This window comes from Cricetulus griseus, assembly GCF_003668045.3.
Source record: "Cricetulus griseus strain 17A/GY chromosome 1 unlocalized genomic scaffold, alternate assembly CriGri-PICRH-1.0 chr1_1, whole genome shotgun sequence".
NCBI lineage: Eukaryota > Metazoa > Chordata > Mammalia > Rodentia > Cricetidae > Cricetulus > Cricetulus griseus.
In genome coordinates this window covers 50,015,100-50,029,029 of record NW_023276807.1, presented here as the reverse complement: position 1 = coordinate 50,029,029, position 13,930 = coordinate 50,015,100, and the positions used below count along the sequence as shown (strand labels likewise).

At 37.7% G+C, this 13,930-nt stretch overlaps 1 protein-coding gene across 1 annotated transcript in view; it reads right to left on the bottom strand.

Annotated features, from left to right (window-relative positions):
* Tnks (tankyrase) overlaps positions 1 to 13,930 on the bottom strand; it is a 138,952-nt gene that overhangs the window by 46,834 nt on the left and 78,188 nt on the right. The window contains exons 6-8 of the mRNA XM_027391255.2: positions 5,126 to 5,220; positions 3,523 to 3,589; positions 3,046 to 3,232 (exon numbers count right to left, since the gene is read on the bottom strand). Of these exons, the coding sequence (XP_027247056.1) occupies positions 3,046 to 3,232; positions 3,523 to 3,589; positions 5,126 to 5,220 (349 nt within the window). The remainder of the gene's footprint in view (positions 1 to 3,045; positions 3,233 to 3,522; positions 3,590 to 5,125; positions 5,221 to 13,930) is intronic.

Genomic DNA, 13,930 nt, shown 5'->3' with positions numbered 1-13,930 from the left:
TTAAAAAGCAACAACTCAGGAAGTAGACTGTCTATCAACTATGCAACTGTACTAAAATTTTAAATGCAAATGGTTAAATGAGAATTATTCTTAAAGTTTCATTTTTATTATTTTTAATTATATGTGCCTGTGCCCATGTGTGGGTACGGCACTTGTGTGGGATCCTCATGGAGACCACAGATATTGGATTCCCCGGAGCTGGAGTTGTAGGTGGTTTTGAGTCACCCCACTGTTGTATACAGTTCCACATGGGTGCTGGGACCCAAACTTGAGTCCTCTGCATTAGCTGGAGACACTATATTGCTGGATCTACCACACACACACCCCAACAAGTCCCAGGTCTTTTTAGAACCTCAAAGACATGATACAATTTAAAAAATGCTAAAAGTGAGGCTGGAGAGATGGCTCAGAAGAGTACTGGCTGTTCTTCTAGAGGACCTGGGTTCTATTCCCAGCACCCACATGGCAGCTCACACCTGTCTGTACTCCAGTTCCAGGGGATCTGACATCCTTACATTATTAATACACATAAAACAAAGTTAAATAAAGTATTTTTTTAAAAAAATGCTAAAAGTAGCCAGGCGTTGGTGGCACATACCTTTAATCCCAGCACCTGGGAGGCAGAGGCAGGATCTTTGTGATCCTGGATCTTTGTGAGTTAGAGACTAGCCTGGTCTATAGCTCGAGTCCCAGGACAGGCACAAAAACAATACAGAGAAACCCTGTCTTGAAAAACCAAAAAAGAAAAGAAAAGGAAAAAAAAAAAAAAAAAAAGGTAAAACTACCAATGACACTAACCTGGAAACCTGATAATTTTCATCATTATAAAATGTCTAAAAGTTTATTTTTCTAAATGTATCTTAAAATAAGAATGAAATTCAAACTACCTCATTTATTTGGCTTTACAAAAAAAAAAATAAAATCAAGAAAGGATAACCATGCAGAATGATGTAGTTGTGATAATGGTATGGTGTGAGTGTTAATTTTTTTTTTCCTATATAATTTTCTTCTTTGGGGGTGTGTGTGGTGTGTGTACACCTAAGTATTCATGGAGGCCAGATGAAGGTGTCCTGATCCTCTGAGGTCAGGGTTCCTCTCTGAACCCAGAGCTAGAGCTCATGGTGGCCTTCCCCACACCTAGGCTGATAGCCAGCAAGTCTCAGAGATTGTCATGTCTCTCTTAAAGCCTGGGGATTACAGGCATATGCAAAACATGCTTGTTATGTGAGCACTGGGATCAAAATCCAGCTCCTTATGGATGCACAGCAAGCCCTTTTAACCACTGAGCCATCTCTCAAGCCTCCTGTATAATTTTCTTTAAACAAATTTTGTAATTGAACACCAACTACAAAGCAGTAAACATGACATTAAAACTGCAGCTAGAGAAGATCCTCCAATCCTTCCCTCTACATAATTCTTGGTAGAATCTTATTTAGTGAAAACTCCTATTGAGAAGGTTAAAAACAGCTTCCCAAATTTAGGTAAAGTTGAGGTCTATGACAGAATAAGACAACCTAATAAGACAGATATGTCTAGACTTCTAATAAGACTCCTAATTTATAAAATGGTTGAGAGTGGAGTAAGAGGACAATGATGACATAGGGATAAATATGAGCCATCACATAACCAAAAGAAGTAAATTAGGAAACAGTAGTATCAGTTTTGCATGAAGTCAAATTCAGATGGCTGAAGTTGCTGAACATACAGCATATACAAGCACTACGCTAGCTTGGGGTTAGAGAGATATGATCCAGAGACCTCACTTAAGATACCAGGGATAGCACAGGTGTCCAAGGTTACCTTTTTCCTATAAACTTACATTTTTTGAAGGAAGCTCGAATACGTAGAAAATAAACTATATAATCAATACAGCTACCTAATGGGAGTGAATGAGTGGGGTCCTGTAAAGGCTCAACAAAGGCTCATAAACGGGCTCATATGTGGTGAAAATCTAATCTAGTCTGACTATACAAATAAATTTCAATTTCCACATGTGATTAAAATTTTAGGAACTGTATTCTTTTCATAAAAATTAGCTCAAAAGCTATTTCAAGATAAATGGTGTGTATCACTTTGAGCCCTCTTTTCTTTGAGTTATCACTCAGTAAAGATTCTCTTACATGGTTTCTGATTTTTAGTCCACATGGAGAATTGCAGGAATGTCAGAATTGGCTGTAACACTACATGTAATGTGACAACCTGAATGAGACCCAAATGGAATGGGGACTCTAGGCAAAACTAAGGAAATCTAGTTAGTGTGGCCATTTTAACAATGTACCCATGCTGGGTTACTAACTGTGATAAATGGGCCACAGTAATGTAAAATGTCAGTAATATAGGAACCTAGATATGTTGTAGGTGAGAATTCTCTGTGCTGGTTATATAAACTTTCTGCATATTTAAAACTACTAGCAGTTTCCTTAAGTACACATACATATATATAATATATATTACTATTTATGACGACTATGTCCATCAAACATCTCACTTAAACTTGGGACATAACACTCACATGTAAATAAAAATATGACTGGGTAACTTTTTGGAGATGGACAGTTAATGTTTGGCATCAGCTTTTACTACCAGTGGCAGAAGAATATAAGTTCTGTGAGCCCAGAGACTTTTGTTTTGATTTGTATACTGCTGTATTTCTATTGTCTGTCACATAGAAAAATATTCAGTAAAGGGTTGTTGAATCCTTAGCTGTCAAAACAAAACAAAAAACCCCAAAACAAAACCAAACCAAAACAGGAGACTTGACAAATTAATTAGAATTGGGCTTAAAATACATGTCTGTGTATATCTATGTATGTATGTAGTATGTACAGTGTGTGCTGTTTATATGTATGTATGGGTAATGTATGTGTTAAAGGCGCTTGTGGAATACATGAAACAAAGTATATGATTAGAAATGAACATGATAAACTAGTGCACATGTAAGAAGGGGAGGATGCTGTCTAGTTAGAAAACACCTGGGTAATGAAGCAGAACTGAGATAGTCTCACTTATGGCTAGCTACATTGGGCTAAAGGCACAAACACTTACAAGTCAGTCTTTCCCGGAGCTCAGGAGTTGGAGCCATATCGACAGCACTTTTGCCATGGCAGTTGACCAAGGTAGGATCAGCACCATGGCTAAGTAACAAAGAACAAACTTCTACACGGTTCTTGGAAGCAGCTTCATGTAGTGGAGTGAACTGCCACAGATCCATAGCGTTAACACAAGCTCCATGCTGAAGTAGGAAAAGCCTGACATTAGTGTCCATTTCCACAAGGGGGGCAAACTCAGAAAACGGATTTCACTGAAAAGTTCAGCTATAATTTTTGGAATGTAATTGTTTTAAATTGCTTTAAAAAAACAGTTTAAGTTGAATGTTCAAAGTTTTTAAGCAATGGAAATATTTGATACATTATCTTATTACCAAAGAATATTACTTGTTTAAAAAATCCACAAAGTATAAACAAGCTTACAAAAAAAAAAAAAGCCAAGCCAATACTATTCACTATTTTGCATTTCTCTTACCTTTAACAGCAGTTCTGTGACCTCATAGTGTCCATATGAGCATGCATTATGAAGAGGTACAAGTCCGCTAGACAAAAAGAGGGAATTAAAACACTGAAATTCCAAACAGCTATCTGGTTGTAAACTGCTAAAAAAAAAATCTAATAAATTCCATTTTAAAAAAGCATTTTCAGAATTTATGGAAAGAACTCAAAGCACAGCTTATATCACACCTTTAGCATTTATCTTTTGGCCTTTATGCATGCTACATGAAATAAGGAAAGTCAGAAGAATTAAAGGAAAGACTGGTGCACTAATAAACAAATATCAGTATGTAACGAGCACAGTAACCTGCAGGGAACCAAAACAGTCCTACTTTAATCCACTCTCATGACACTTTTCAGAATAAGAATTAAATATTCAAACATTAAAGCTTCCCTATCAGAGTACCCTTTCTAAGTGAGGTTAGAAGCCATCCTTTTCTACTGTGTGCTTCTTGATGACTGTCTATGGTACACCCATCTGCTTTCAGATATGCATGAGGAAACAGGTGTAGAAGGGAACCAGGCACTTGTGCCCTTACTCTATCGGGACACACGATGCATGGGAGGCACAAAACTTGTCACGCAAGAGACAGACAGCATGGAAAGGGGCAGATTTGAATAGACAGATTCTCTTTCTTGTAACTGTCTCAAGTACTGAGTTCATTTCTATGCTTCCTGACATGAATGTAAGCTGAACCAAAGAAGTGTCCCTCAGGGCATTTCTTCTTTACGCTGTCAATCACAGAAGTCCAACAAAATCTGCCTCACCTAGGTGGGGTCAATTATCCTTGACATCTTAAGCCCAGAGAAAAGTTAGCTTTTCATATAGGACAGAAAACATATGTCCACAGATCAATGGAAACTAGAAGAAAATTACTAAGCTTCCAACATTTATCAATTCATAAAAAAGACACAATTTTTTGTTTCGTGTACCAATGTTTATAAGGATCATCTAGATTGAACTACTTAAAGTGAATTAAAAAAAGACAACTAAATTAAAAAAAATTGTATACTCATTACTATAGTTTATTAACAAGAGGAAATTCTCCTAATATCTACTATGCTAGACAATCACAATTTTCAGTATTTTTAAATCTTTCTGAAATGCAATGTAAGGGATGAAAATCATTATAGCTGTGAAAAATAGTTTCAAATATAATCACAGTAAAATTTAATTGGTGTAACACATGGTTGTGAGAAGTCTATAGTACACACATAAAGAAAGATCTGAGATCAAACCAGAAAACATTATTTTGTAATTTATCATTATTGTATGAGTATGGTGTTTGCCTACATGTATGTCTGTATTGCATGCTATGTACCTGGTGTCCACGGATGCCAGAAGAAGGCACTCAATGCTGTGAAATGGGAGTCAGACACAGGTGGGAGCAAGCCCTGTGCTAGGAAGGAAACCCCAGGCTTTTGAAAGCAGAGCCAGTGCTCTTAACTGCTGAGCTTTCTCTCCAGTCCCATGTGGACATTCTCACTGAGCAAAAACCTTCAGACTATCAAATGATGAAAACAGCATAATCATCCATCCCGTCCATGAAATCCTTAAGGCAATACATGGCTGCACCTACCCTTTGTCTTTTGCATGAACATCAGCACCATGCTGTAGAAGCAGCTGAACTATCCGAACTCTGTTGTAGCCTGCTGCCAGGTGTAATGGGGTAGACTGGAAAAGACAAAGAAAAGCTCATCACTTCTAAGTTTTGACAAAGAAAAGCTCATCACTTCTAAGTTTTTTTGTTTGTTTGTTTTTTTTTTTGCTTTTGTTTTTTTTAAATAAGATGGCCTTGGTCCCCATTTAGCTTATAGCTACACGAGGGATAATTCCCTTTCCTAAAGAGAGAAGTCCATCCCCAGTGTTATCTGCAATGGCTTGCTTCTGGTTGGTCCCATCAAAACTCATGTCACCAAGGTCAGTGCGATGGCCTTCAAGTGAGGTATTACTTGCAGAGAAGTGAGTTCGGGCTCCGGAGCACTGGGCTGATATCACAAGGGAGCTTCTGAGAAGCAAGTCCTGCTTTGGCTCATGCTCTCGTTCTCTCCCCATATGACCTCTCCTCCTAGCCTCCTTCCCTTCTCTGTCACATGCATGCACTCACTTGTGCCATGATGCTGTAAGGGGTCCTTGCCAGATGCTGGCATCATGCCATCTAGATCTTCCAGCCACAAGAGTTATAAACAAAGCACACTTTTCTTTATACATTCCTTGGCATCGGTTTATAGCAGCATGGAATAGGCTAACAGATGTCATCTATGTCTCGTACTGGGCCTCAAGGGCTTCAATAATCAAGTTCTATCCTGCAAGCCCTGTGTTGCTTCTCTCTTCCTTTCCAGCATGAACCATTTTAACTATGCAAACTAAAAGTCATGTAAGGGTCATATTCCCAATAATGGGGAAACATAAAAATCTAACTTTCAAACTTTCTTGAGAAGCATCTTTCAAGAACTATTTGAAGACACTCTAGTGGAAACAGTGTACCTCATCCATCCCCTGTGACTTCTAGCAATAAGGTAAAACTCCATTGCTCCACTTGCTGCCCACTACACATGGCTTCTGAATTTGGAAGCTCCCTTCAGAGACAGTACTGCTACGGATGACTGCTCAGTAAGCCAGCAAGCTGTTATTTGGCAAACCTGACATTTAATATTTTGTGAAAAAGGTGACAATTTAATTGACTATGAGCAAAAAAGAAGTTTTTTATAATGCCCTTTACACAAATGAACTTAACTTCTCTCACCTATTACTACACAGTTTACAGAGAAGCAACATTTCTCACCTCTTACTACACAAGAACCCCAGGCAGGGAACCGAGCTTTAAGGTTAACCATTTACATTAGTGCTACGACCCCTATGTGCCATCAGTTTTACAACCATGTTTCTATCAATCTATGAATTTAGATATTGTCTTACTTTTAAATTCTGTCTTAGAAAAGCTGCACATAAACAAATACAAAGCCTGAAAATTCAACAATTTTTGATCCATAAAATCATCCCTTTAAGGATGGCTTCCAAAGTGAAAATATCATGCAAGTATTTTCTTAATTTTAGCTGGTTTCAAATGATCAGTTTTCTTATATGAATCATTCTCTCTAGGTCGAACTCCTTTTACATGTATAGGTTAATATAATCTCTCCAGAAACTCTAGCAGTGCAGAAACATGGCTGTACTTCCTTCTCTGCAGCTCAACATGCCCTTTGCCAAAGGGAACCACAGCTACAGCTGCTCCAGGGTCCTTGGAGGTTTCTGTGTCTGATGGTGTGTTTGCTTTTCCTTGAGTTCCTTTTGTTATCGTCACACCAAGAGGACTGCATTATATTCTTGTGATTTGAGTTTTCTCTTCCTAATGTTATCAGAGACAAGTCTGTCTTATTCTTTTAATGGCTATACAGTATTTCTATTATGTGGCTGAACCATGACTATTTACTCACTGCCCATAAATGAGTATTTAAGTATTTCAATTCTTGCTCTATTTTATCAAAGCATATCTCATTTGGAACTATTATTTGGTTAAAACAGATCGGTCTTTCCCTGTTACAAATAAAATACTACAGCAGCCATTAAGTCAAAATTCCTAGGCAAACACAATAAACATAATCAGAGCTTTATTAAATTTCTAACAACAGAGACATGATTAATTTGTTATGACAGAAAGCTTTAAGAAGCTCTTTGAGACACTGATACTTAGATAAGAATCCAAACAAATTAAAAGCCAGAGAATCAATATGGGAATGCATCCTAGAAATAAATACATTTCGGTACTAAGCCCTGACTTCAAGATCAGCGTCCTTGAGGTTTCTTAACTCTTTACAAAGTGTGTGTATGCGTGTGCATTTGTTAACTGGTTAACACAGTAAGTTCCTGGGTTTGAAACTACTATTACCACCATAGAACAAATGAGTAGGGAGGTAACAGTAGAGAGAGGGGGATCAAATCCAGGAAGGCCGACATCATTCTCATGCTGCATTCCTTCTTTTCCATTAGCTAAAACTCACACTATAAAGAATCTTTAGATACTTTAGAGTAGCAAGTACGTATCTGTGGCAAGGAACTTGTTGGTTCGAAGTATGCCAGCGCTCAGATTCTCAGATTCCAATGAACGACATACACTAACAGTGAGACCATACCATTAGAATGAGCACCCAGAAATGTTGGACTTCTTAATAATAGAAGCTGCCTAGAAGTACGGGACATGGAGGAATAGTGAAACTGAACGTGGAGAGCAAGTTTTATTCTGCTTCCTTTCAATAGCAGGATTTTCACCAGAATCAGCAGAAAGATGGGCACTTGCTTTCTTCAAGTAAGCCCCTCCAACTGTGTCAACTACTTGCAGAACAACATCCTGGCTATTCTCTGGTTGGTCAGTATCTCTTCTCAGATACCCCAAATAGGTGCTTAATCCAGAGACAAACAGTTTTCAGCCAGGAAGATCTCTTTTTAAAAAATTCATAAGTGGTGGCACTTTAATCCTAGCACTCAAGGAGGCAGAGGCTGGCGGATCTCTGTGAGTTTGAGGACAGCCAGGGATACACAGAGAAACTCTTGAAAAAAGAAAGAAGGAGACTTGAAATAAGCTTGTTCCCTAACTAGAACTAATAAAATAAAATAAAATTAAAAAAAAAAAAAGAAAGAAGGAAAAAAAAAAAAAACCCAACCAAACAAAAAAACCAAAACAAAATCTCCCCAAATTCATTTAAGCACCTTAAGCACAATTTGTTGGCATATTTCTTGAGAAGGTTTCAATGCTGCACTGAGAGGTTAGACCAGCTGTCACTTATAACCTCTTCCTAATAAGAGGCTGTGGATTCTAGATGGATTCCATGAAGAGAGACAGAGGTGTGACTGGAGTCTGTGGATCCTGGATGGACTCCACCAAGAGAGACAGAGGGGTGACTGGTAGTTTACAGCCTCAGAGAGGATGGTCTTCCAAAGTAAAAGATTGCAAGTTCAAGCCTAGCCTACGTAACTGAGCAAGATTCGTATCTTAAAGAGAGCTGTGAATCTATCTCAGTGGCAGAATACTTGCCTACCATGGAGAGGGCCCTAAATTCAAACCCTAGTAATGTTAGAAAAGTAATTTTAAAAGTATTTTTAAAGTGAAGATACAAAGACTGTATTTTACAAGTATGAATTAGAAAGATAAAGATCATAGAGTAACCTGTGGAACAATGGAATTCTAAATGCCAACTTAATTCAGTTTGAACTTAACATCATTGTTATATAACTCCCAAAGAGACTCTTCAACCAGCAGCCAACTTGAGTTTCTCTTTTTAACGTTGGTACAGAATCAATATATGAATGCAAACAGTTTTTTAGCATCCTCTTACAAGATGTATGGGGAGAAAAAAAGACATGGTTAAGCATTCTCAAGGCACAGCACTAGCTTAGGAAGAAACAGCTGGCAGGCCAGGCTTGCTAGTCTGACTGTATTTTGTTTTAAGGAGAAAAATTTTCACACTACTCAACCTCTATAAATACATTTTTACTCTTACTTCATGTTTTGAATGGGTAGCTACTGGGTTAGGTTCGACCCTTTTCATGTGGTGCTGGGAACTGAACTCCTGGTGTTACACATGCTAGACAGATAAATTGAGAATTCTTAAGTCCATTTTAGCTCTTCATTTTAGTGCTTCTCAGACTCTCCACACCTAGCTGTGCCTCTTAGACACAGGTTCATCCTTAAGAACTTTCTGAGTGTATGCTACTAACTGCCCTTTCTGTTCAAGTCAGGATTTACCTAGTCATAATCCCTGTAGGGTGTTTTGGACTATCTTTATCATGCAATGTTTGATAATTTGCAAAGGCAGGAGAGAAAAACACTTTAAACTTCGATTCTAACAATTTGTAGAGCAGATGCTGAAGTACCACTTCTAAATAAAATTGTAATAATGAATCCTAACAGCCAAATGATTTAGCACTCATTGTCTTCTCACCATTCAACTAATGTAGAAGATAGCAGGAGGCTAGTTACAGGACACAAAGTTTTACTGTTTCTTTCCAACATTTGGCTCCCTTCTACTAAAAATCATTTTCTTAGTGAGAGAAATAGCATAGTTGACAGAGTTACTAATAACACCATAGAAATGATGCATCCGACAACACACTGTTTTAGTAAAAGTAATTCTTTAATGAAAAAACAAAGACATTTCAACCCCTTATTGTTATAGAATGAATATATACCAGCATAACAATTTCATATACTGTATCCCAACATAAATATGCAAGAAAAATGTCTCTAAGGGATTTCTGCATTACGGTGAGAAATTCTGGGCATGAGAATTCTGCATGCCCAGCTCAGCAAGAGCTGCCCTACAGAAGTGCTTTGATTAGAAACACAACTAACCTACAAGACTTGAAGAGTTCCCTGATGCAGACTTAATGAGTTCTGACTTTCCATGATCCCAAATAACATTACAAGTATAAGCTGTAAAAACTGGACATATGGAAAATGGTATGACTTTTATCTACCAAGATTTGGCAAGAGTGAGGATGACAACAGAGGGCAGTAATGATGGGAGAAGCCAGGTATATGTCCCTAGATAATGCTAACATTTTCACACAGAGCAAGAAGGCTAACATGAACTCTTTCCCAGATAACCACGTATGTTCTATCCACTGTGACGTTACAGGTTCTTAAGCAATCCAACTAGGTATTACTGGGAAAGGCTGAAATAATATATTAGTTTGGGATGTTAAAACTGACAGTATATATAGCTCAAATCCTCTACTATTTAGGCTGAAAAAGTTGAGATGTGAAGGATATATTAAGACATGCTATGACCATACAACTGATACATGTACATAAAAGTGTTTTTTTTTTTTTTTTTTTTTTTTTTTTTTTTTTTTTTTTTTTTTTTTTTTTTTTTTTTTTTTTTTGCCAGGAGGGGAAATATAAGAGACAAATTCAAAACAGGTGAATGTATCTTAAGACATGACTACATCTTGGGGTACTTTTAAATCCTCAAGTCTTCCAGGTGGCTGTGAACAGGTAATTCTCAGCAGCCATCTGAAAGAAGCCCCACTACTGCTCACCTAACTAGGGAAAAAGCATTATTTTCTGTTCTGCTGGTCAGGAATTCCAGTTGCCTACAATCCAAATGAAGCAGCCAAAGGCAGTGTTACTTAGGCAGCTCTGTACTCTGGATGTATATGTATACACACACACTTCAAAAGCATATATCCAAGTACATCCAAAGACTTCAAAATGTATTAAAGAAATAAGAGATTTGATTTGTTGTGGTTATAACTGTTCAAACTGTCCCATGCACATTGGCCACATTACTTCACTTAACTATTAAGTGCCTGTGCAATGGGAACAAGTATCAACATTTATGAATGAGCAAACTGAACAATTACACGAACCCACAGAGGGAATGGAAGAGCCAAGCATACAAACTAACTTCTTCAGTCTCATTGTCTATTTGTGGTTTCAAGTTTATCATACATTTTCTTTCTTACTTACTTTATTTTTGTTTTTCAAGATAGGGTTTCTTTGTGTAACAGCTCTGGCTGTCCTGGAACTCGCTCTGTAGACCAGGCTGGCCTCAAACTCACAAACATGAGATCCTCCTGCCTCTGCCTCCTAAGTGCTGGGATTTAAGGTGTGTGCCACCACTGCCTGTCCCACCAATCCCCCATCCATATGTTTTCATCATGGTGTCTTCAAGGCATGAGAGTAAGTTCTACATTGTTTCTCATTGATCTACATATAAAATAGTCGCATCAGATCCTCTCAAGCTGGAGGTATGGACAGTTAGTAGCTTAATTGTGGATAATGAGAACCAAACTCTGGTCCACTGAAAGCAGTAGTATTTGCTCTTAATCACTGAGTCATCTCTCTAACCCACAGGTCTTGATGGCTTTACTTTTCTATTTTCAGAGTCTCCACCATTTTTTGTTATGGAAGCAAATATTCACAGTTGCTTCTGACATGCAAGACAATCCAATTTTCTAATTTTGCCGTGGTCCTCCAATTGTACGTTTGCAAATTTGTGGATTCTCACAGACACCTAAATACTAATGCCATAAAAAGTCCAGAAAAAAAAATGTCCTTCACTCTATACTTCATAACCACCACACCAAAAAGAGCAGTAAAACTTTTTAGTGCATTAAAGTCAACATCCATGGTAATATCTTAATCATTCTATCACTGCATTTATTTCTATCCTGTGGAATTCAAAATAGCATGCACATGGAAGGTGCTGAGTTTCTGTGACTGAATACATGTAAGGATCAAGAAGAATCCTGAAATCCAAGGAACTATGTTAAACAAATTAAAAAAATTATCTATGTCTATAGGTGTTTTATCTTCATGCACATCTGCAAACCAAAGGATGCATCGAATCCCATGGGGCTACAGTCATAGATGGCCATGAGCTACCATGTGAGTGCTGGGAACTGAACTCAGGACATCTCAAGAGCAGCCAGTGCTCTTAACTTCTGAGCCATCTCTCCAGTCCCCAATATTAAACTATTTTTAAAACATCAGACATTAGCTGTTTTCTGTATGTGACATCAAGGCAACAACAGGAGTGTGTACAGAAGATACACGTTATTCTTACCCAGAAACATACACTGTAATCCCACTCCACTCATTTTTGTTACGTGAACACAGAATAAATTCAGGACAATTGTTTTTGAAAAGATTTGTTAAAAGTTCAAAAGGCAAACAATACAGAGTGAGACCAAAAAGAACTCCCAAGAATGTTGAATGACAGTAAATATAAAAACAGGAACAAAAGGCCAGTATGGTGGCACACTCCTTTAATCCCAGTGAAGACAGACAGGTGGATCTCATGTCTGTGAGTTTGAGGTCAGCCTGGTCTACATAATGAGTTTTAGGAAAGCCAGAGTTACATAGTGAGACCCTGTTTCAAAACAAACAAACAAACAAACAAACAAACAACAAAGGGAGGGGGATATGCACTCAAATATATTCATTAGTTACAGAAAGGAATATTTAGGGGAATACTTTGAGAAAAAAAAGAACAAGAGACTATTACCACCTTATATTTAGATATCAAAGCTAAGACAGAACATTATGGTAATTATGAATATATCTGGTATTGACAGGAAATAATAAAGGGAGATTAAAGACCAAAAATTAAGTCATCCAGAAAGTTAAAGTTCTGGTTGAGGTTCACTGGACTCAGAAACTGTATAATAAAATGGCTAATCATCATGGGCAGAAACAGAGGAATTAACTCTACTTAGATATGTATATTTCATTATCCTTAAGACTGTATAATAATTTAATGAAGGCAGCACCACAGAATAAAATATTCTTGAAAAATTATCTTTTTAAAGGAAAAAAATTAAATCTCTAGAATAGTCAAGCTCCAATTTCCACTGATATGTAAAATGTTAAATGCAGTTTGTAGAAGTCTACTGGTTTGCAATCAGCTCCCATACTAGGCCCAAAATACGGACACAACTGGAGCTCCTCATGCTAGAGTTCATGCTGACAAGCAGAGTCACCAGCCAGAAGTGGAGGAAGCAGCATGGGCAGTACAGAGAGATGAGATAACGAGCCATGCAACAGAACAGAGATAGTATAAATGGGTTAATTTAAGTTATAAGAGCTAGTGGGGCTGGAGAAATGGCTCAGTGGTTAAGAGCACTGGCTGGTCTTCCAGAGGTTCTGAGTTTAATTCCCACATGGTGACTCACAACCATCTATAAAGAGATCTGGTGCCCTCTTCTGGCCTGTAGGTATACATACAGGCAGAACACTGCATACATAATAAACAAGTAAGTAAATGTTAAAAAAAAAAAAAACATAACAAAACAAAAAAGAGCTAGTGGGACAAGCCTAAACTAAGGCTGAGTAGCTTTCATGATCAGTAAGTCTCCATGTTGTTATTTGTGGGATAACCAGAAACTACTACTACATATGGCATCCAACATAGGGGCTTGAATATTCAAATGTAGGGCTTGAGAAAGCTAAGAAATATTTTGGACAAGGAGCCAGATGTGGCTTCCTAGTCCTGCCATCTCTCAGGCGGGCCAGTGCTTGGCAATGGCATACGGAGGAGTGGCCAGCTGGAGTCAGCTAGCAGTCGACATGTCAATGCCATGCACTAAGCTGAACCCGTGGTTGATAGGCAGTTTAAAATTCGTCTCACACAATCAGAGAATACTGAGGACAGTAAAGCCAGGTCCAAACACAGAAAACCTCTAAAAAGGTACAATATGTTTAAAAATGTGTTTAGCTGCTACAGAAAGAAAAGAAAATGAGTATAGCCAGTCATAGAAAAAAAAGTAGCTTAAAAATAACGAAGTCTCTAAAGAAAGAATGAAGTAATATAAAAAGAATAAGCCACATAGAGATGGGAAATATTTGGGTATCTAAATCCTATATGGTGCTTTGTTGACTTTG